This window comes from Corythoichthys intestinalis, chromosome 6 (assembly GCF_030265065.1).
Source record: "Corythoichthys intestinalis isolate RoL2023-P3 chromosome 6, ASM3026506v1, whole genome shotgun sequence".
NCBI lineage: Eukaryota > Metazoa > Chordata > Actinopteri > Syngnathiformes > Syngnathidae > Corythoichthys > Corythoichthys intestinalis.
Window position 1 is genome coordinate 59,340,788 of NC_080400.1, and position 24,151 is coordinate 59,364,938.

At 40.1% G+C, this 24,151-nt stretch overlaps 1 protein-coding gene across 9 annotated transcripts in view; it reads left to right on the top strand.

Moving 5' to 3' along the window:
- Positions 1-24,151, top strand: part of bcas3 (BCAS3 microtubule associated cell migration factor) — a 525,512-nt gene that overhangs the window by 162,542 nt on the left and 338,819 nt on the right. For all 9 annotated transcript variants that reach the window (XM_057839609.1, XM_057839610.1, XM_057839618.1 and 6 more), the window contains exon 20: positions 20,481-20,575. In XM_057839609.1, the coding sequence (XP_057695592.1) occupies positions 20,481-20,575 (95 nt within the window). The remainder of the gene's footprint in view (positions 1-20,480; positions 20,576-24,151) is intronic.

The window sequence follows — 24,151 nt, forward strand, 5'->3', positions numbered from 1 at the left end:
CGGAACAAAATTCAAGACACGTCTACCGCCCGGATACCTTAAACCGGGGGTCCCCAAACTACGGCCCGCGGGCAGCCTCCAGATTTGGTCCGGCCCCCTGAACAATACCAAAGAGCATTTAGATTTTTTTTTTTTCTTTCCCAATAGTGTTATTTATTTCCTGGCTTTTTTCTGCGAAGAGCCCAGAGAGGGTTATTTGGTTATTATCCATTTGTTTAATAGTGTTATTATGATATTATATTATTATTTTTATTTTAATTACTTTTTTTCCGTGAAGAATCCAGAAAGTTTGGGGACCCCTGCCTTAAATGGACGCACACGTAAGGACGCAGAATGTTATGATAGATGCAGCTGGTTACTGAGCGAGAAATTTACTCCTTTTCAAAAGACTTGAAAATAAATTTGTGTATGAGACAGCCAGCAACCCGGCGGTTGTGCTTCTGTGCGCAACTTATTTTTTAGAGCGAGCGGGGAAGAGAGATAGTTCATTGCTTCTTGCCTTTCAGTTGTCCAGCAGTAGGTTCAAGTCGTGTTAATTGGAAAATGTCCCTAGTGTGTTGCTAAGTCCCGTGTGTGTCTACAAGAGGTGAGTACACGAACCCTCTTGCACCGTTTAGCCTTTATTGTTGTTTTTGAGACGGTACGAGTAAGCGCCAAGCGCTATGCTAATTAGTGACTTCGCTAACATGTATTTTCATGTCAAGTTGTGAGTTGTTTGCTCAAATGCTGGTATCATGGCACACGTTTTAATAAGGAGGTGGCTTGCATTTTGTGGATTACAGTGCTCCCTGTCCACCATGAAGGCGGGAGGGGCTGCCTCCCTCGGCTGACGCTCTCATCTGCAGTTCTCAATTGTGTCGAGACTTCCACCCCTCTCAGCCCCCTTCGCGTGCTCGCCGAGAGAGCACTATCCTAGGCTTGGGCCCGGGGAGCCCCCCCCGCTCTCGTCTGCGGTTCTCAATTGTGTAGAGACTTCCATCTCTCTCTGCCCTCTTCGAGTGCCCGCCGAGAGAGCGCCATCCTCTGTTTGGGCAGCCACGCGCTCTGACATCGGCAGGTTTGTCCACTGAGAATGCACCATTTTTGGCGTTCATTTCCCTGCTGCGTCCCCGGCGACGAGCACTGCCTGCCTCCCGGGGCCACACAGGGGGACGACAAGCCTAAACTTGCTCGCCGCCGGGGGCTAGCCGATCGGTGAAGACAATCACCCCTGCCGCCGTGTGTGACATAAGTCGGGGTAGTTTTGTTCGATTTTTCGTGTTCGAAAATGAGGAAGGGACTTGGACAAGCCACTCGGTTCGGGTTAGCATGTAGCTTAGCTCTTAGTCTCAGAGTTCCCGCAAGGAAATGAGAAGGGCGGACTAACTCCGGTGGCATAAAATACTGTTCGAGAGGTTTAAAATGTCGGCAGTTTTGACCATTGCAGTCACTTAACCCTGTTGTGCTGAATAAATGCATTTTTAATAATTCATATTCCATTTAGCACAAGACTTATTTGTCATGACCATACATTTTATTTAGCAATTGGGGAAAATACTTAGACACAAAGAATATCCTTTAAAAATAACAGAGATAAATACAATGATGATACAGTCTGTTCTCTGTCACCTTTTTCTCGTTGGGACATTTCCTCCACCATTGGGCTGGATTCTAAATTCGCTGAAATCGCTACTCTGCTGGCGTTATCACCCAGATGGAAGCGCCAGAGCACTTTAATAACAGGAGGAGCTAAACAGCAGATTAAAAAGACTCACTTCTCGTCATCTGCGCTTTGCCAAATTGTTGTATATAGTCGAATCCTCTCAAAATCTGATTTGAATTCACATAATAATGCTATTTAAGATTTTTTTTTTTTTATTATGGTGTCACATGCACTTTAAATACATACAACGTAGCTTTAATGAATGTTCCGAGTATAAAACAAAACAAATTTCTCAGTACAAATATCAGACAAAAGTCCTGTTCATTCAAAAAAAAAAAAAAAAAAAGTGCGCCTGATTGCTCACAAGAAAAAAAAATGTCAAAGCGCTGATATAAATTGTGTCAAGCTCATTTTCTATAAACTAAACAACAAAATTGAGGCAGACTGTAATGTACAGATTTTCATAAATACAATCCAAATCCAATTTCAAAGCACACTCTCGTTTGCCAATTTACAATTTGAATAAGACTGATTGACTAACTAGCTTAGCGCTCCATGCTCGGTAGTAACGTCTCGTCAACAAAGGATGCAAACAATACAATTTGCGTCATTTACTCACCTCTGACAGAGGCCAACATTACACGCGACTCAAGACAATCTATCTTAAATTTTATTGATTCAGATACTAAACCTGAGTGTAGCAGTAAACTCTCTCTCTTGCTCTTATCACTGGCGCGTGCGCACAGCCTCACATTACACACAAAGACCCAAACGTGACTGCTCACACCTGGCAGAAATAAATCGATAATCAAATTAGTTGGCAACCAATTTATTAATCAATTTAATCAATTAGTTGTTGCAGCCTCAGTTGCAGTTTGGTAAAGTCATTGAAAAACATTCTTTAGATGTGAACTCAGCATTAATGATGAAGCATGCTCGAGCAATTCATTGACTTTCCTAATGAACAATTTAAAAAGGTGCAAGTTTAAAATAAAAAAATAAAAAAAAAAACAGGAGTGGGAGTAATTTTGACTGGAGATTCTTGTGACTGCGCTCTAAATTGGCTCGAGGCCATATGCAACAAATTCGCTGTTCAACGTGTAGTTGCGTCACTGCTCACATTCTAAAAAGCCACACAGTTGTAACACGTGCACAACGCCGCTATCAGGGAATGCAGGCGGTGGTGTAGACCAAAATGCAGGGACAGGGAGGCGAGGCAGAAAAGGCGGTGCAATAATGTTTTAATTAAAGCCAACAAAAAAAACATTACAAACCAAAGACTGTGGTGATCCAAAAGACACAGAGGCAAACAATACTCAAGTTACTAACAAAAGACTGGTTATCAAAAACTTACTTAGAACACGAGGGCTTGGATGAACGAGAATTAATGCTGAGCGGAACGTGGACAATGTCGTGACAAGACTCAACTGAAATGGGAGCCTATATAGACACAGACACAAGGTAACGAGTCAACGAGGAACAGGTGGGTGACACAAGAGGATGCAAGTTGGAGGATACTTTTGGAGACGGCACAACAGGTGAAATCAATTGGCAATCACAGGGACAAGTCGCACTAGGAGGAAACAAACACAAAACCTAACAGCTGCTTTGCATTGTCTTGGTCAAATCTGCAAGTAGAGATCAGTGAGTATCTATATCTGCTCAACCATCTAAACTATTTGTGTCTGTATCTGTACTCAGGGTTAAGGTTAGTAAAGAAAGAAAGAAAACCAATCTAATGAAAAAAATGATTAAAAGGTTGTATTTTTCCATTGATTTTTAAAATTATTAATTTAACTTCATCATAATTGTATTATCTGTTAATTTTTACATTTAACATTAAAATATTTAGACGAGACGACGCAACAGACACAGCACAACATAGCGCACCACAGCGCTGCACTGCCTAAATCCGGAGGACAGGTTTGACTGGGCCTCAGATGAGGGCGGTGCTCTCTCTTTATGGCGCTATTATATATTCAAATACAAACACCATATGAACAACATTTTCATAGTTTACCGTATTTTTCTGACTATAAGTCGCAGTTTTTTTCATAGTTTGGCTGGGGTTGCGATTTATACTCTGGAGCGACTTATGTGTGAAATTATTAACACATTATTATATCATTTCACATGTTATTTTGGTGTTTTGGAGTGACACTGATGGTTTGGTAAACTCTTTAGCATGTTCTTTATGCTATAGTTATCTAAACTCTTAATAGCTCTGTTACATTAACATACTGGCCACATTCGCATTTCGTTGTTCATGCATCATGTAACATTATCATACTGTACACTTATTCAGCATGTTGTTCTCTATTATATTTTTATTTTAAATTGCATTTCAAGATGACATATCTGTTCTATGTATTGGATTCTAACAAGTAAATTTCCCCTCAAAATGTGACTTATACTCCGGTGCGACTTATAGCCGATATACAGTCACCGGCCACTTTATTAGGTACACCTGTCCAACTGCTCGTTAACACTTAATTTCTAATCAGCCAATCACATGGCGGCAACTCAGTGCATTTAGGCATGTAGACATGGTTTAAGACAATCTCCTGCAGCTCAAACCGAGCATCAGTATGGGGAAGAAAGGTGATTTGAGTGACTTTGAACGTGGCATGGTTGTTGGTGCCAGAAGGGCTGGTCTGAGTATTTCAGACACTGCTGATCTCCTGGGATTTTCACGCACAACCATCTCGAGGGTTTACAGAGAATGGTCCGAAAAAGAAAAAATATCCAGTGTGCGGCAGTTCTGTGGGCGGAAATGCCTTGTTCCTGCCAGAGGTCAGAGGAGAATGGCCAGACTGGTTCGAGCTGATAGAAAGGCAACAGTGACTCAAATAACCACCCGTTACAACCAAGGTAGGCAGAAGAGCATCTCTGAACGCACAGTACGTCGGACTTTGAGGCAGATGGGCTACAGCAGCAGAAGACCACGCCGGGTGCCACTCCTTTCAGCTAAGAACAGGAAACTGAGGCTACAATTTGCACAAGCTCATCGAAATTGGACAATAGAAGATTGGAAAAATGTTGCCTGGTCTGACGAGTCTCGATTTCTGCTGCGACATTTGGATGGTGGGGTCAGAATTTGGCGTCAACAACATGAAAGCATGGATCCATCCTGCCTTGTATCAACGGTTCAGGCTGGTGGTGGTGGTGTAATGGTGTGGGGAATATTTTCTTGGCACTCTTTGGGCCCCTTGGTACAAACTGAGCATCGTTGGAACTTCACAGCCTACCTGAGTATTGTTGCTGACCATGTCCATCCCTGTATGACCACAATGTACCCAACTTCTGATGGCTACTTTCAGCAGGATAATGCGCCATGTCATAAAGCTGGAATAATCTCAGACTGGTTTCTTGAACATGACAATGAGTTCACTGTACTCAAATGGCTTCCACAGTCACCAGATCTCAATCCAATAGAGCATCTTTGGGATGTGTTGGAACGGGAGATTCGCATCATGGATGTGAAGCCGACAAATCTGCACCAACTGTGTGATGCCATCATGTCAATATGGACGAAACTCTCTGAGGAATGCTTCCAGCACCTTGTTGAATCTATGCCACAAAGAATTGAGGCAGTTCTGAAGGCAAAAGGGGGTCCAACCCGTTACTAGCATGGTGTACCTAATATAGTGGCCGGTGAGTGTATTTTTTGCCTCTTCGTTGGGCATTTTATGGCTGGTGCGACTTATACTCAGGTGCGACCTATAGTCCGAAAAATACGGTAGCTGATTATTTTAATGAGCCGTGTTTTTGTCACAGGCTTTATGCGGGTCATTAAAAAGCATTAAATTCCTCAAAATTCAGACCTTAAGAAGCATTAAACTATGTGAGGCATTAAAAATTATGTAAACTTGACTGTTAAAAAAATACTTTTGTTCAACATAATTTATTCATCTAAATCTAATTTTGATAATGCGTGTGAGAATGGGCGCAGAGGTGATATCAGAGAATGGCAACATTTTTTGAGGGAAGGTGAGGGGACACAAAAATGAAATAAACTGAGTGTGTTTTGCCGTTGACTACTCTTAAGGCTGGCGCACAAATATTGAGAAATGGAAATTTCAAGCATATGCACCAAGTCTCCCCTTGGGTGATGTATAGTTTTCATGATTGTACTCTCATTTTTCTGGATGAAAGTTCACATTGACTTCGAATATGTTCTGAACCTCCCCATCATAGCAAATAAAATAAAATGAAATAAAAAAGCTTCTTTAACTATTTCGTTTCTCTTAAAGCAGTGGTTCTTAACCTTGCTAAAGGTACGGAACCCAACAAGTTTCACATGTGGATTCACCGAACACTTCGGAATTAGATAATAAAGCAATTTATTTCAAATTCAAAACTGATATATCTAAGCTAACAAGCTAATAATTAAGCAAATTCCCATTCAAAATTCTTCTCATTTTGACAGCATGTTTTACAAAAAGGTCCAAATTTGAGAAAACACTGCCTATTGGTCTATTGTATGTATTCCCTCATACCAAGTGTGAGTCAAGATTCCACTGAGCAAACCAGTTCCTCCTCCCATCAGATCGAGGACAAGCAGTTAAAAGAAATGGGTTAAGCATGTAAATTGGTCGCCAACCAGTCCAAAACCTGGTCTAAACAGGCATTTTGCCGAGATTTAATCAGCGTACGGAAATAGGACTCTGTGTTTCTTTACCTTCGCCGAACCCCTTAGACCAGGGGTGTCCAAACTTTTTGCAAAGGGGGCCAGATTTGGTGTGGTAAAAATGTGGGGGGCCGACCTTGGCTGACGTCCTTTACACAGAACAATATATTTAAGCAAATTTTAGCAAGCCATTCTGGGTGTTACATTTGCTTTATTATTATTTTTTTAAATAATAATTTTAACAATCTCGCAACTATCCTTTGTGGCGTTCTCTTTCGACTCTCGGGCTCTTGCAAAATACTGCTGTTGTGAAGTTAAACTAGCTTCAAGTTGCTTCAATTTTTCGTTGCGTATCTTCCCTGTAATCTTGTCGTACATACCAGCGTGTCTTGTTTGGTAATATCGCCTCACATTGAACTCTTTGAAAACAGCGACTGCCTTTTTTGCAAATGAGGCAGACACAGTTGTTGAGTATTTTAGTGAAGAAATAGTCCAATTTCCACCTATCCATGTAACGTCTGCCATCGCAGTCAACTTTCTTTTTTTTGTTGATTGTTGCCATTTTAGAAAATTGGAAGTAAAGGGTCACACGGGGTGATGTGCTCAGAGTGCTGCTGCCTTTTAGTGGGTAAATGAGGAGCAGCATTTAGTGTGTAAGTTACTTCATATGCTGGTAGCAGTACTGCTGACCAATTTATCAAGTCTGTGTGCGGGCCAGACGTTATTGATTTTATGACAGAGGCCGGATGAAATTTGACCACGGGTCGCATTTGGCCCCTGGGCCGGACTTTGGACATGTCTGCCTCAGACTTACTCACCGAACCCCTGGGGTTCAATCAAGCCCAGGTTAAGAACCACTGTCTTAAAGGTATCCTCGGACTTAAAGTCTTGTAGGCTCTAATTAGCCACAATTGTTCTCTTTTACTAAAACAGTACTTCTCAAATAGTGGGGGCGCAGAGCGATGCCAGGGGTGGCGCATGTGACCTCGGGGAACATGCTTTTTTTTGTTTTGTTTTGTTTATGCCGGACTAAAGTGTACTTGCACATCCACTCAGTGGGTGGCAGTGGCGCTCTCATTTTCAAAGTGCGCGCAGTATTTTTTAAGTTAGCAAGCACACGCAGAAGAGCAATATGAACTTATGAAGAGCTGTGCACCGTTTTCGAAAGCCGTTTTCCAGCCGGACTCACGCAGCGACCCACTGTCTTCTCCGGTTCTCACGTGTCCGCCCGAGAAGTGCCATTTTCGGCTTGGGATCGTCACGACGACCGCCCTCACCTACGGTTCTCCCTCGGCCGCCGAGAATGCGCTTTTTTTCGGGCCTTTTGGCTTTGACATCTAATACAGTGGTAGATGAGGAAAGACCACTGTTTACTGTGTCTAAAAATGATTATAGCGGACAGCCGAAAGCTAAATCAATTAAGACGCTACTTAAAGACATTAGACCCCAATCTCATTGATAAGCCACTTGGTTGTTTTTCAGCGAAAACGTGCCGAATATTGCCAACAATTGTCTCGCTTTGTCAGTGTTATATAAGTAAACCAGTGAGCACTGTTAGCATGCTCATTGCAAAATAACCCCACACCATTGCAAACTGGAGGTGATACTGTGAGCAGCGAAAATAAAAACTGCCATTCTGTCCAAAGACACCCTTTTTTTTTTTTTCCTTCTATTCAGTTTTGTTTTTCGGTCAAATTTTTTGGCATATTGTCCTCCTGAGTTTCTAATCAATTTGAATTTGTTATTATTTACTGATTTTATTTTTCAGTATCAAATGGTCAAAAATGTACCTTGAGTGTACTTTTACAGTTTGGATGTGACTTTTTTTTTTTTTAATTCAGGCAAATTGATGCGCGTTGGCTTTTCTGTTACAAACAAAACAATGTTAATAAAGTTATACTTTATAAGTTGATTGCTGTTATTTTCTCTAATAGAAAAAAGGACACAATGTGAGGCAGAGGCATACTTATTATAATATTATAATATTATAGACAAATGATACTATTTACAGTGGCGGCAGAGTTTGGGGGGGGCGCGAAACATTTTCATCTTCCTTGGGGGGGCGTAACAGAAAATAATTGAGAAGCACTGCACTACAATATGTTATTAAAAACACATATATTTTTGCGATTGATTTAAAAATCTATAATATTTAGTACATGTTTTCACCTACGGAGGAAGCCATGTTTTCCATGCGCAATGCACGCTGGGGGTGATGACCGGTTGGCCTGGACTGGGAGAATACCTGTGCTAGCTAGCAAGCAAAGCTACTATGACGGCTGGCATGATTTTGTCACATTCTGCTGCTGGTCAGATCGAATCCGATTCCAGGTCATCAGCAGTGTCTTTAAACCGATCCTAGGCGGCTTCTATTAACTTGCTGCCATTTGACCGTTTTTATATCCCTTCGTTGTTAGTTACATCATCACCTTGTTTTCTTCGTTTGCCTCTCACCGCGGTCTTCCCTTGGGTCCTTTTTGTTGATCCCGATTACTGTCACGGACCCTTTTTGTGTCTCCCTTTTTGCAATTGCATGTTTTTTTTGTGTGTGTGTGTTCAATAAACCCTTTTACGCAATCCCTATGTTATTGTTGTCTGCTTCCTGTCTGAACGAGCCGTGTTTTTTAATTCCGTGGTCAAGCGAGCCGCCCTTTCTTTTCAGTTGTGTTTGCCTTTCAGGTTTTACCGCACAGACGGACAGCGCATTTGGGTTGTGATTGCTTTATAAGGAAAATCATGACTCTTAACGTCACGCGGAAGTATTGTCCTCTGTGGTCTACGAGCTCATGTGTCGCACGGGAAACGCGGGTTTGAATACCGCTGGAGACTTTCATTCAATTGCTTTTGCTGCTCATTTTGTAAAATATATCGACAGTGCTATCCTGCTCATCACTTTTCTGCTCTGGTTGAAATTGGCAGGGCAGAACCGACGACATGTTTATGTAGCTAGTGAGTTGTAGCTAGTGTGTTGTATACTTAGTAACACATTACTGAACCAGTGTTCAGTAACGAGTAATCTAACGCGTTCATTTTTCCAAACCAGTAATCTGATTAAAGTTAGTGTCCGTAGTGGCTGTGCGTTACTATTTGTGATTGCCTCATAATGTATGTTGAATGAAGAATAATGTAGTCATGTACGAAGAGCATTTTGAATAGAAAATGCTGGAAAAGATTTCTCAGTATGTGTTTCCATGGTAACCGCTCAGCTCTACTTCCTGTTTTGATCTCGAGTCACACGCGCTAAATGTTTTGGAACTGAGAAAAGCGTGGTTGAGGCTGCCAGTGTGGGTCCACATTTGAGCCGAGTGTTGAGATGTGCGAGGGAATGTTGATATGTGTACATCCTTGAATGAACGTGAATATTTTTCCTTCATTCTGGAGGGTATCAGCGATAGTTTGGCCCCCCTACATGCGCGGCTGTTTTGTAGCTTTCGTTGCAACGACGGGCAGTCATCGCTCTAAGTTAGCAAACATCGTTTACATCATTTCGTGTTGCACATTTATGCCGTGAGGTGACGTGTTCGCTTAGCATCTTTGGAATGTGTTGTAAGTCCAATTGAGTGTAAAGTGCTTAGTTGCCGCCATGTTTTGTAGCTAAATTGACCGCGTGTGTCTACGGTATACTTCCGGGTTGTGCGCACGCATCCGCAACTGCCCCCACCTTTGTGTTTATTGCACTGTGCAATTCATTAGTGTGTTGTTGATCATTGTGTCGTCAATTTGCATTGTTTTAAAATGGCACTGATATGTGTTAAACCTAACCCTAACCCAAAGTTCAGAATTTTTTTTACATTAGGCTTAATCTTCGAGTTAGCGGGGTTTAATATTTGTTAGTTTTAGGGCTCCGGAGTAGCTAAACTAGGGCGAGTCAATGGTGGTTGAAATCAACGCCATCGATTAATTAAACCTCAGCTAACTCGAAGATTAAGCCTTATGTGAAAAAATTTGATCTTCCCATTTAAATGTAATTATTGGTAAGTTAGTTACATGCGATGACATTTGTCTGTTGGCATTCTTATGTTAAGGTGGCAAAGGGAGAAAATTTAGTTAAAAGTAACTAATAAATAACTTTTAAAGTAACAGTTACTTTGATAATGAAGTAATCAGTAAAGTTATTTATTTTAATACAGAGGCTGGGGGCCGGATGAAATATGACCACGGGCCGCATTTGGCCCCCGGGCCGGACTTTGGACATGTCTGCTTTAGCCTTTAAAGGTCTGTGCTGAGTGATCATCACACACTAAATGGACGTCGTAGCGTTGGCATAGCATTCATATTAGCATTAAGTTAATGGTAATGGCAAGTGTCCTCTTTAACTCTCGGACTTTTTTTTACATACAATTCGTGGCCTCCAGGTCGGTATAATTAACTGAAAATAATGTACTGTTTTCCTGCTGAGTGTGTATGATCACCAAATTGGTGTTGTCCTTGTAGATGCTACAAAATGTGCTTGTCTGTCAATGTTCATTCGAAATACTCGAATCCTTTATTAATTTATTTTTTGGAGTAATTATTTTTTATTTTACAGATGAAAACATTTTGAGTAAATGTTGAATAAAACTACACTAAATTAGTCTTGAGTGATAATCAACAAAAACTAGATGACTAGAAAATTAAAAGGGCTGCCAAAAAACACTGCTCCAGATAAAGTTGAAGTGTATCCTCTGTCGCCGTCATGTTTTGAGATTCAGACAAGAACATTTGATTAGTATTAGATCAGCATTAGTCCCGCCTACTAACTTCCATGGGTGAATTTGACAGATAAAATAAATTCATCAAGTACTGCAACACATGTCTATGAAATGGTTAAATATTGAAATAATAATATATTTTTTGACATTGAACGGACTACTATTTTAATGGATTAAGGACACATTTAATGACTTTTATTAAAATTACCATTTTAAAGAATTAATAATGATACATTTAAGGATTTATATAAATATGTATTTATACATATTCATTCTGTTCCATCGGGTTCTCCATTGCAGACCACTCTCCTAGCAATATAACTAATAATTGACCACCTGTATTACCATTTAGGCACCACTGATCATAACAGTGAGAGACAAACAGGGCATTCTTTTTGGCCGTTTCCACCCCTTTGCAGCAAGTTATATAATTCTAATCATGGAAACTGTAACTGACTTTAGGGGGGGGCTTTTTAGACCCATGAAAAGGAAGCCTCAGATGCCTTGTCAATAGTTCTTTATTGCTCCTGCAGAAGGGGCCACAGTGAGGGGCTTGGAGCGTCAGGCGCTGGTAATGAGAAACCTTGGCGCCATGGCTGGGTCACTAATCAAAGAGAAATAGAAAAAGCATCTGGTAATTGTAGCTCAGTGAATGAAAAGAGCTGTCAATCAAAATCTCCCTAATGATATCATGACTAAGCTGACCAGTATGGCAGAATATCCCTGCTCCCACCTAAAAGGGAAAACTGGGAGGAATGAATGAACACGTGATGCAAATGACCACAAATGAACCAGCCTATAGAAACTGTGGACAGTAGTTTGAAATACATCCATCCATCCAGCCATCCATCATCTACCGCTTAGTCCAGGGTCGGGACGTTGAGGCAGCAGGTTTAGCAGGGAAGTCCGGCCTTCTCGTTAAAATACAGTACAATTGAAAAGAGTAACTTAAATTCAATTTTTTAATTAACAATTTACTTACTAAACTATAATATACTTACTAAACATTTCTGGGTTAGGGCCTAACCTATTATAATCAAAACCAGGTCCATTCCAGCACAAAATCGGGACCAGATCTGTCTAAACTAATACTACCGTTATTAAATAATATGTAAAGGTTTAATTCAGGCCTACTGCTACTGAGTTATGTCCAAACCACTGAACAGAACAACTGACTGTAAACTTTGGCCACTTGCCATGCTAAAGCTAACGGTAACGTGATAGCTATGCTAACGCTACGGCTTACATTTAGTGTTTGAGGATACCTCAGCACAGAAATTTAAAGACTAAAGCAACATTTACATCACAACATTACATATTCTCTCTTGCCAAGATAAAAAGCACATCTTCGATTTTATTTTTTCAAAACAAGCAAGCCTGGAGCAAAGCTTTGCTTGAAGGACAGGTGAAGCTTGAAAGTAAGTGAAATGAGTGACACAACCAAACACGGCGAAGGTGTAGGCTGACTAACTACACGAACAATATGCAAAAGTCATGGATTGTGAACGTTACAGAAACTGTCGGATTGTCGTCTCGTCAGACGGAAATTGTCCATCGTCTGCTCATGTTGCAGTCATCCACGACACGATTTTAGCTCATCACTCATCGTCATGAAAAATATATTTGTCATCTTTGACGAAAACAACAATGCTATTAACCTGACTGCAGTGGACAGTTAGCTTTTAAACTCTTAAGGCTACGTTCACAATGCAGGTCAATACCATTTTTTTTTTTTTTTTGCCCGCATGTACATATACAGTGCCTTGCAAAAGTATTCGGCCCCCTTGAATCTTGCAACCTTTCGCCACATTTCAGGCTTCAGACATAAAGATATGAACTTTAATTTTTTTGTCAAGAATCAACAACAAGTGGGACACAATCGTGAAGTGGAACAACATTTATTGGATAATTTAAACTTTTTTAACAAATAAAAAACTGAAAAGTGGGGCGTGCAATATTATCCGGCCCCTTTACTTTCAGTGCAGCAAACTCACTCCAGAAGTTCAGTGAGGATCTCTGAATGATCCAATGTTGTCCTAAATGACCGATGATGATAAATAGAATCTACCTGTGTGTAATCAAGTCTCCGTATAAATGCACCTGCTCTGTGATGGTCTCAGGGTTCTGTTTAAAGTGCAGAGAGCATTATGAAAACCAAGGAACACACCAGGCAGGTCCGAGATACTGTTGTGGAGAAGTTTAAAGCCGGATTTGGATACAAAAAGATTTCCCAAGCTTTAAACATCTCAAGGAGCACTGTGCAAGCTATCATATTGAAATGGAAGGAGCATCAGACCACTGCAAATCTACCAAGGCCCGGCCGTCCTTCCAAACTTTCTTCTCAAACAAGGAGAAAACTGATCAGAGATGCAGCCAAGAGGTCCATGATCACTCTGGATGAACTGCAGAGATCTACAGCTGAGGTGGGAGAGTCTGTCCGTAGGACAACAATCAGTCGTACACTGCACAAATCTGGCAAGAGTGGCAAGAAGAAAGCCATTTCTCAAAGATATCTATAAAAAGTCTCGTTTAAAGTTTGCCACAAGCCACCTGGGAGACACACCAAACATGTGGAAGAAGGTGCTCTGGTCAGATGAAACCAAAATTGAACTTTTTGGCCACAATGCAAAACGATATGTTTGGCGTAAAAGCAACACAGCTCATCACCCTGAACACACCATCCCCACTGTCAAACCTGGTGGTGGCAGCATCATGGTTTGGGCCTGCTTTTCTTCAGCAGGGACAGGGAAGATGGTTAAAATTGACGGGAAGATGGATGCAGCCAAATACAGGAACATTCTGGAAGAAAACCTATTGGTATCTGCACAAGACCTGAGACTGGGACGGAGATTTATCTTCTAACAGGACAATGATCCAAAACATAAAGCCAAATCTACAATGGAATGGTTCAAAAATAAACGTATCCAGGTGTTAGAATGGCCAAGTCAAAGTCCAGACCTGAATCCAATCGAGAATCTGTGGAAAGAGCTGAAGACTGCTGTTCACAAACACTCTCCATCCAACCTCACTGAGCTCGAGCTGTTTTGCAAGGAAGAATGGGCAAGAATGTCAGTCTCTCGATGTGCAAAACTGATAGAAACATACCCCAAGCAACTTGCAGCTGTAATTGGAGCAAAAGGTGGTGCTACAAAGTATTAACGCAAGGGGGCCGAATAATATTGCACGCCCCACTTTTCAGTTTTTTATTTGTTAAAAAAGTTTATAAATTATCCAATACATTTTGTTCCACTTCACGATTGTGTCCCACTTGTTGTTTATTCTTGACAAAAAATTAAAATTTTATATCTTTATGTTTGAAGCCTGAAATGTGGCGAAAGGTTGCAAGGTTCAAGGGGGCCGAATACTTTTGCAAGACACTGTAGTTTCTCATGCCGTTTGAAGAGCCCAATTGCAATTTTCTTTCAAATATGACATTCGTAAGTGGATTAAAATTGGATATCTGACACCTCTGCAGTATGAATGCAAATCCATGTGAATGAAACCCATACATCATCGACAAGTGAAGTATGTCACTCATAGACTTCATAATGTATTAACGGGACACGGGGCCTATCTCCTTCAAAGCTGACCGAGTGGAAACACAAAGACCATATTTTGTTGAAAATTCTTGTGAATAGATGCTTAAATCTCTGAATTCTTTATAGATGTGGACATAACACAGTCTCGATTGGTTAAAAGCAAAAAAAAAAAAAAAAAAAAAAAAAAACTCTGCAGGTAGCATTTATTTTACGTACATATTGCAAAATATGAGGCTAGCCAGTGAGGAAATTACCGGCTGCCATATGTAAACAAAAAGCTTTTTCCGTTGAAAATTCTTGTGAATAACTGCTTAAATCCCTGAATTCTTTATAGATATAGACGTAAAACCGTCTCAATCCATGGTTCAAAGCTAAAAAAAAAAACTGTAGGTAGCATTTATTTTACGTAAATATTGCCAACTATTTGGCTAGTCAGTAAGGAAATTGGCGGCCGCCGTATGTAAACAAAGAGCTTTTTCCGTTGAAAATTTTTGTGAATAGATGCTTAAATCTCTGAATTCTTTATAGATATGGACGTGAAACAGTCTCGATTCTTGGTGAAAAGCGAAAAAAACGTGCAGGTAGCATTTATTTTATGTAAATATTGTCAACTATGAGGCTAGTCAGTAAGGAAATTAAGCGGCCGCCATATGCAAACAAAGACCTTTTTCCGTTGAAAATTCTTGTAAATAATGCTTTAATCCCTGAATTCTTTATAGATATGGACATGAAACAGTCTCGATTTTTGGTTAAAAGCAAAAAAAAAAAAAAAAAAAAAAACGCAGTTAGCAGTTATTTTACATTAATATTGTGAAGTATAATGCCAATGCTGTAGCAGCTAATTTCTCCCATTGATTTTTTTGATGTTTCAACATGCATGCATGGTACGAAAAATATACTAATAACAGGAGTGATATAACAAATCACTCCTGAAACAATCCTTCCTGTTTGTGTGCGGAACAGCTTTCGTACTTTTTCAACCTGAATCCAGCATTGGATCCCTGCATGTGTTGACTAACTACGACCGACCGCAAATAACAGAAGCGGACTGTAGGACAGCCCCATACTTGAAGGCATTGTGCAGTGTCTGACGAATGTGACCTGTCAATACAATTATAAAGTCTTATGTGTCACCGACACATGAACACAGACATGAATAAGCAATGGCAGGCGATGGTGCATAAAATACCATTTCCTTCTTGATAATGCATGTGAAGCTATCAGGTTAAAAAACTGTTGGCCCTGTTAGCATACAATCCTAAAATATGCTAGCAAAGCATGATGACTGAGATCTCCTAAGACCCCATATTTTCTTCTGTAAACATTGCAACTGGTGAATGGTGTGTCACAGTGTGCATGTGCGACTTTGCAATCACATTGCAAAATGCATATGGATTTACAAAAAAATCTTCATTGAGTGTGAGACTCTTATCCTATCTTGGAGATCATCCTGTCCAACCAATCACTATATCCCATGAGATTGGTCTTCATCAGTTCCAAGGTAGCCTTTGTTCTTCTTCTGACTGCCTGCTTCACTGCTCACTGGCATTCACTGTGGAAAAAAAATACAACTCCTCCCACATTTAATAAGGACAGACACTATTTCCCATTGTGGTGAGTGGGTTTATGTGATTTAATACTTAGTTGTGATGGTGTTTATGGAAAAACAATGAATTGGGAAAAAATATGTTGATTGGTTCTTAGAGGTTAGTAAAAGTCACTTATGGCCAAATCATAGCCAAGTTCAAGTCTTAAAGGGTATGCCCAATTCTAATTAGGGATGGGAATCGAAATCCGATTCCAATTCGGAACCGGTTCCGACTGTTTCGAGGCCTCGACATCACAATGAAAAAGCCTTAACGATCCCTTTAACGATTACTAAAGACGCATATTGCGTCGTGACGTGTCTTGTTGTCCAGACACATCAAACTAGCATGGCGCCAAGAACCACTCGCTCCAAAGTTTGACTACACTTCACCAAGAAAGAGTGTGAAAATGAAAGGTTACGACGGGTAAGCACGAGCATTGCAGCCATAAACATAACAATGACAGCACGTAGGTTCAAACGCTCGAAAGTGTGTCTTCACTTCACGAGGAAAAATTACAACAAAGCGACTTGCAGTCATTGCAAGGTGGAGATTACTGCATCGGGAAGGAATACGACTGCTCTGTCCTCACAAAGAGGCTAAGGCTCAGTTCTAGCTATAGACCCTACCCACGTGACGTCACAACTCCGCTCTCCTGAATGGTACCGCCCAATTGTCCGTCAAAACATAGTGTTAACCTGTTACGGCTACGTACATTCCTCCTATTTACGGTGTGTTTTTCTGCGCCTTAACATTAATAATCAAAATGGTGAAGGCGTGTGTGGCTGTTGGTTGCACTAACAGCGAAGATGGAAGGAGAGACTTGAAGTTTTACCGTATTCCGAGGGATCCAAAGAGGAGAGCGAAATGGACGGCTGCAATTCGACGTGAAAACTGGGCACCAAAAAATCACCACAGACTATGTAGTAGTCATTTTATATCCGGTAAGATGCATTTAGGATATACTTAGAGGGTTTTGGGCTGACAAATAACCACAATTAAGATCATTGCTAGGCTAATTGCTGACAACATACACGTATGTATGTAGTGAGAGTGCTATCGCTAAACCATATAAACATTAAAAGCCTTAACTCCATTGACAAACGACATGAAATACATTAGACTTGACAGTGGATGTTAGCAAGAACAAAAGATTTTGAATTGAAAATTTCGTAACTCACCTTTCCAAGCACAAGATAGATTCCTGCCGAATTTTCGTGGACGAGGACCTGTTTCACCCAACCAGCAACGAAGTATTTATAAGCCTCCAAGCTCTTGAAGTTTTTCAAATTTTCGTGAGAATAGGCTGATTTTGTGTGGACAAGATAATTGTAAATATCAGCGTAGCAGATGTCAGGCAGACAGGGCGAAGACAGTGGGTCGAAAAACATCGATTTGGGTATCAAATATGGATCTGGCGACTGTATAGAGCGAAGCTTTTCCACATAACGCCTTTTATGCAACACATCCAGTGAGTTTACGGCATCAGAAAGCACCGGGTCTTCCATGAAATGCATTTTAAATTCCTCGATCAATTGAAACCAATGCTAATACAGAGACAAAATGACGGACAAGTGGGCGGAACCATACAGCGAGCACGTGGTTTTGTGACGTCGGTGGGTAGGGTCTATACTAGTGATGGGTCCGTGAGACCTCATGAAGCGTGTCAACACAGTGACACACTGTGTTGACACAGTGTGGATACTGTGTCATTGAATACTGACACCTGCTGGACATACAAAATCCCTACAAGCAACCCACTTGACAGACTGACACTGAAATGATGACATAGCATGTAAAAAATCAATTGTCTTTGCATTCATATTGCATTATTCCATATCTTTAAATTATGTGAACATATATTATAATTTAAAAATGTAAGTAATAATGAATGGGTGAATGAGGATGCTTGTGAACTTTTTATTCTGATTAAAAAAGAACAATCAAAAGCAGTTTTTTTAATGTTTAAAATTTAGTTGGTATTTATTTATTTATTTTAAACAAGCAATTTCACCTGCTGTTGATAACACAAACTCGCATGGAACCAACGATGCCAGCATGCACAAGAATTTCTCAGTCAGTTGAGAGAAGTTTGGATAAGGTGTCCATTGACTCCTCCAGTATTTAAGAAAATCTGCACTGTGTGCCATGTTCGGCTCAGCCAAGCATCGATGCACTTTTGCAATTTCATCTACAGTTGCATTGCCTCCTTGACGCCCCACTTCGTCATCTAAGTGCTACCATAGCCCATCAGAAAAAAAATGAAGTGGACAATGAATAAATTATAGCTTAATTACAGATTTCTAATAAATTACATAAAAAACTACGGTGGGTAATTGAGGGAATGGCTCTATATACTGTACCTGGGTTTATTTTGGGATTATCAGAAACTTCATTCTCATGCTTGGCCCAATAATGCTTCAACATTGAGGAAGTGGCTACTGTTTGTATATGACAGGTTGAAAGTACAAATAAGACATTTCATCTGAGAAAAAAAATAACATTAACAATTCAATCGCTCCTCTTGATACTGCGCTCTGCGACGCGATCTGTCCATTATGTTAATATTGGGACTCGAACCCACACGTACTACGCCCCATGGCTGAAAGGTGAGCGCATTTACCACTATGCCAGCTGGTGAAATGTTCATTCCTTATCTTATAGGCACAAACGGGATATTTCCACGCACCGCAGACGAAGGACCTGCGTCTACCCGTCACACTAATAAACTAAAAGCGTTACCTTAAAATTAATTGTATTTTGAATGGAATGAGTTTTCCCTGTGTTACGTCCATTTCCACAGCATGTAGACAACGAGGAAGTAACCGTGAGATGAGGATTGTTTCAGCAAATCCATCGCGTTGACAGACGCGCTTCCTTTTGAACCAGTTTGCCGCGTCATGACTGTGTCGACACAGTTCAATGAGTTCATGCATCAGTCACGTGATTTTCTTGTAGCGATACGCGCACCGGCGCATTAGTGTCACTGGACCCATCACTAGTCTATACAGCTAGCTAAACTCCCAAATGACGATGTAGAAGACGTTGGTATAATTTGCTGACTTTATTCAATCATCACTTGAAGAGTGAAACTAAGAATAGAAATGAAACAAATCAATTTCGTCCCCAATAACAAACAGGTTTGCATCAACGTAAATCAGTGATGATTAGCTGCTAATAACAGTATGGTTAGCATTCGTTCGCTAGCATTAGCACATCGTTCAAACCATTACACAACTGGATTTAAGTGTCCGATCGCGAGTGGAAACACAACAACAACAACACAAAAGATGATACATACAGGCTTTGCCTCTGTAGATATTAACATTAACAAAGAACGTAGGCTCGTAGAAGTGTTTCCCTCTCTCACTTCGCTCGCTCACTCGCTTGGATGCGCATTTCTTAGGGTGCCGAAACTGCGGCCCGCGGCCCAAATACGGCCCGCCTCCACATTTGGTCCGGCCATTTTGAATTTTTTATTTTTTTTTTCTCAATCGTGTTATTTATTTCCTGGCCTTTTTCCTTGAAGAATTCAGAGAGGGTTATTTGGTTATTATGTATTTAATTAATAGTGTTTTTATTATTAATTATTATTATTATATTATTATTTTTATTTTATTTACTTTCATTCCGTGAAGAATCCAGAAAGGGTTATTTGATTGTGGCTTTCTGAAAAACAATAATTTTTTACATTTATGCACTTCTGCAATCGTCACACTTTTTCTGTTACAAACTGACCCCGGCCCCTCATCAGAGAAAGGAAAAGTTATGTGGTCCTCACAGGAAAAAGTTTGGGGACCCCTGCTTTAACACATATTGCCAAAGGCAGAACAACAACTTATCTGCCAATATATACCAATATTTTTTATTTCTATTAGATAAATGTTTCAGTAAAATGTTACACATTCTTGTGTATTTGCCACTTATTGCCATAGTTAACTTTGAGGCTTTGGGCCTCTTTTGATTTCGTTGTGAGTTTGTAAGGTTGTGAGTTCTGATTAAACAAACTCGATGCCAATCAAAACGTTTGTTCTTTTTCCCCAAATTAGAATCGATAAAGAATCGAATCGTTAAGCAATATCGATAATGGAATTGGAATCGTAAAAATCCTATCAATTCCCATCCCTAATTCTAATATACCTCTTTTTTGCAGTTAAAAAGAAGGGATCACACTTTTTCACCAAGGTGAATGACCTGAATCATGGCTCGAACGTGAGCGATGTCAAATAAAACAGAACAGAAAGCCTTTATTGTCATTATACAGAGTAGTACTCATACAAAGAGGCAGAAGGTTGAGCTGATACGATAGTGCCCAACCTAGTTTAGCATTGTTTCCTCATCACATAAGTTACTTCTTTTTCATTTAAACACTATTCTTTGTGATTCTTACAGGGATGACCCCAGCAAGCCAAGGCAAATGTTGGCAGTCATCAGATAGCGTGACATCTGATCAAACTGGGCAGGACGATGAGGAGTGGCTCTCTCAGGTCAGACTACAGTCTTTTCTAAGTGAGAGAGTGACACGGTGATACAATCAAGCAAACATAATCTCTATCATTCACTGTGCTGACACCCAGAGTATACTTGTTCTGGTCCCAGTCACGGCGTGCTTTGTTGCTTTGTGTTTTATGAATATTTGATATGATTTTTATTGCATGCCTGAACACATTTACTATTCTTCCTTCATCTTGTATGATTTGATTTTAGAGCCCATCAATTTTAAATTTGACAACACTTTGTTCAAGTCACCGTCTTCATACACTAAAGCACATATAACACGGCTGAAGTACAACAGATACCAGGATCAGTTAAATATTTTTGCACGACAGAAAATGCCCGTCAAGTTTGTCACTGAAATGGGTCATGTGTGGGTGATACTTATTTATGTTCCACTGAATGATTTCGTATTGTTGCTGTCACCTTTGAGTAAAGTTGAATTAAAAGCTTGCATGATTTTATATTCTCACATGGACCATGGGTGTGTCTTTTCAGGGTCAAAGAAATAAATGCAGCAAATACAATTAGATTTGGTTTGTTGGTCAAAATTTGATACCGTACATATTGGATCTGGTAGGAGTATCCAAATTAGATATACATTCAACACTTATGATACCTGCTCAATTCGTTACATGACCGAGCCTGTAATGTGAATGTGTCCATATCATGAATGTATTTTCTCATTAAGAAATAACTGAATTCCAGTGATGCGTGCAACCCCTCATGTTAACCCCTAAATTATAATCCTAAAAATCATTTTAAAATCTTAATTTCTTTTTCAGATTATTTAAACTATAAAACCAAAGTTATTGATATACAATCACTTACCATGAGGTAATTTATATACAAGTACTTACCATGAGGTAACAAAAGTGCAAGCTCATACTCTTTACAGTTCATGGTTCCTTATTATTTCTTGCTTTGTTTCAATACCGAGCATTCTTTTTTATTTTCCTCACCATTGTCTTTGGTTGCCATTTTCCTGGGAGACATGGTTAATGTTCACTTGTAAGCACAAATGATTCAGATGCACTTTGTTACAAAATTCTATTACTGGAGGCAACGAGAGCGAGCAGCAAGTGAGCGGATGCAATATGCTCGTATGCCTCCTAGCCGGATGCCGAGGCACCTAAGGGCACCAAGGGAAAGAGAGGCTTTTCTGGCCCTCGTACGGTGGAAATTTGCTTACATAATGAAACTCATTTGTCCTCATGACCAAGGGCGTCACTAGACCTAATAAAATAGTGGGGCACAACGGGGCATTGGCGAGTGAGCAAATAGTTTTTTTCTTTTAACAATTATCTACAATAAAAGGTCAGAAATAACGCTTTAACCCAGGGTTCCCCAACCTTTTTTGCACCACGGGCCGGTGTGATTTGGGTCTTTTTTTCATGGACCAGTGTTCCGTCAAATTTTGCACCTTTATAAAATTTTGCTCCCAAAGTTTTTGTGGCGGTGAAAAAAAGCCCTCTTTTATATTCAGTTAGACTCTTAATGTTATCAAACGGTGCTAAAATTCTATTTACATCATGAACATACATGTGCAACACGAAAATGGCGTAAATTAATGCTTAACGACACGGCGAAGCCGTTAAGTGAGAGAGCTGCGTGCAGTTGTTGTGTGCAGCTAACATGGCAAACGTAAGTTAATATTCCTTTCTTTAAAGAAAGTTGTGTACTCTGGAATCGCTGCATTTGCGGTCATTTTTAACATTTCACGCATGCCAAATTTGTCAGAACACCGGCAATGTGCGGGAGAAAAATACAGCAAATATAAAATAACATTTGTTTTTAGCACCGTCGTGTTAAGTGCAGGGAAAATACAACTCACCCGCTGAATCAGTGGGAGGCCTTAGCTTGTTTCGTTGAGACAAGATGGTCCCGATATGGGAGAGTAGTGAGAGAAGCCCGTTTCACAAAGATGCAATGTTGGAAATTGTAGCAGTTTTCAGTGCTTTCCTAGCTATATCAGGATATTCCGAAATGACTTTAATCCAGAACCTCTGTAGAGTTGTTGTCTCATATGTAAGTTTAAAGTTGCCGTGATTTGCAATCTCTACAAGCTGATTTCCTGTTCCACAGACATGCTCGAATCACTCGGTTTATTCACATACGGGTCACAAATCCACTCCTTCGCAGTTTGTGGGTCTTAAGTGATTGGGATGTAACATACAGTAGATTTTGTTTTCTTCGAGTTTGTAGGCTCATCTTCTGGCTCGTCAGGTTCCCTTTTCCCCGTAAAAAATCTGTCCAAAGAGGTCTGTTTTTCAGTCATTCTAGTGTGGGGGCTAATTATTTCCGGGAACAAATATGATGGGCGACGACCTACGTCATACGTTATTATCGAGGCTAAGTGCACATAGATATACAAAACAAGATGTACTGCTACCAGTCGACGACCTCCTATCCTGTAGTTGTATATCTAGAGTAGACAGGGATATTGCTGTGTTAAGCGGCACAGGCCAAAGCCAATCGGCCAGAATGCAGTCGTTAATAAATTTATTATTTCTGCGTGGCCCGGTACCAAATGTGCCACGCGCGGCCCGGTCGTTGGGGACCCCTGCTTTAAACTAGATATAGTTGAACCAAAATAAAAGTTTCTGTAAAAAAGTGACTATTCGTTTTGTTTTTCAGCCATCAGTATTAAAAAAAATCCCTTGTTGCATCAACTTCCATCTCTCCTTCACCTTCTCCTGCACTCTGCTGCTCCACTTTGTCTGGACAGAAATGGGAATATATCAGTGTAACTGTTTTGAAATTAATCAGTGTTTCTCAACTCTTAGGTTGTGACCTACAATTGGTTTATGTTACCTGGGTGGGTTACCTTTGCTTACTCTCTCTTTCCTCCTTGCTGCGAGCAAATAACTTTCTAATATCAATTTGCAAGAGTAATGCTGTTTGAGTAAAAAAGAAAAAAAAAATACATCTGGTTACAGATTACAAAGACTGCAGTAACAAATAAAGTGCTTGTAAAACAGCTGGAAATTATGATGAGCACACATACAAAATTGTTAGAGGTTTCATCCCAAAGATAAGTAATTCATTCAAACTGATTGATTCTATTCATTTTGTTCATATAAACAAATAGCAATAAGTAGCATAGGTATTGATACAGTTCAAATACCACATATCATATTAACACAATATTAAACTAGTGAGAGCCTCTCACTCAATTTAATTGTCATTGTATTGTATGTCATAGCCATAGCCAGAAGACGGTAGCTAATCTGCTACTTCAATTTGCGACCAGAGTAGTTTACCGCAGTTAACCTCCTGATACGTAAAGAGTAAAGTTGAACCATTTAAATTTACAATTCATGGGAGTAAGCGAGCAAACAAACATCAACGCAGGTAAAAACGAACAACAACAATTGGCAGTTTATCTGGCACTAACCTGTAAAGCAGGTGGGAAGGCGTCATTTGCACCGTCGACTGTGTATGATTGGCAGTTTAGCACACACAACGTCATATTGATGTATTCATGTGTTGTTGGAGTAATCGAAAAAATGATTTGCAATTACTTGGTGTCTATAAAACCCTCTCCATGACGAGCTGTGGCAGTTGGG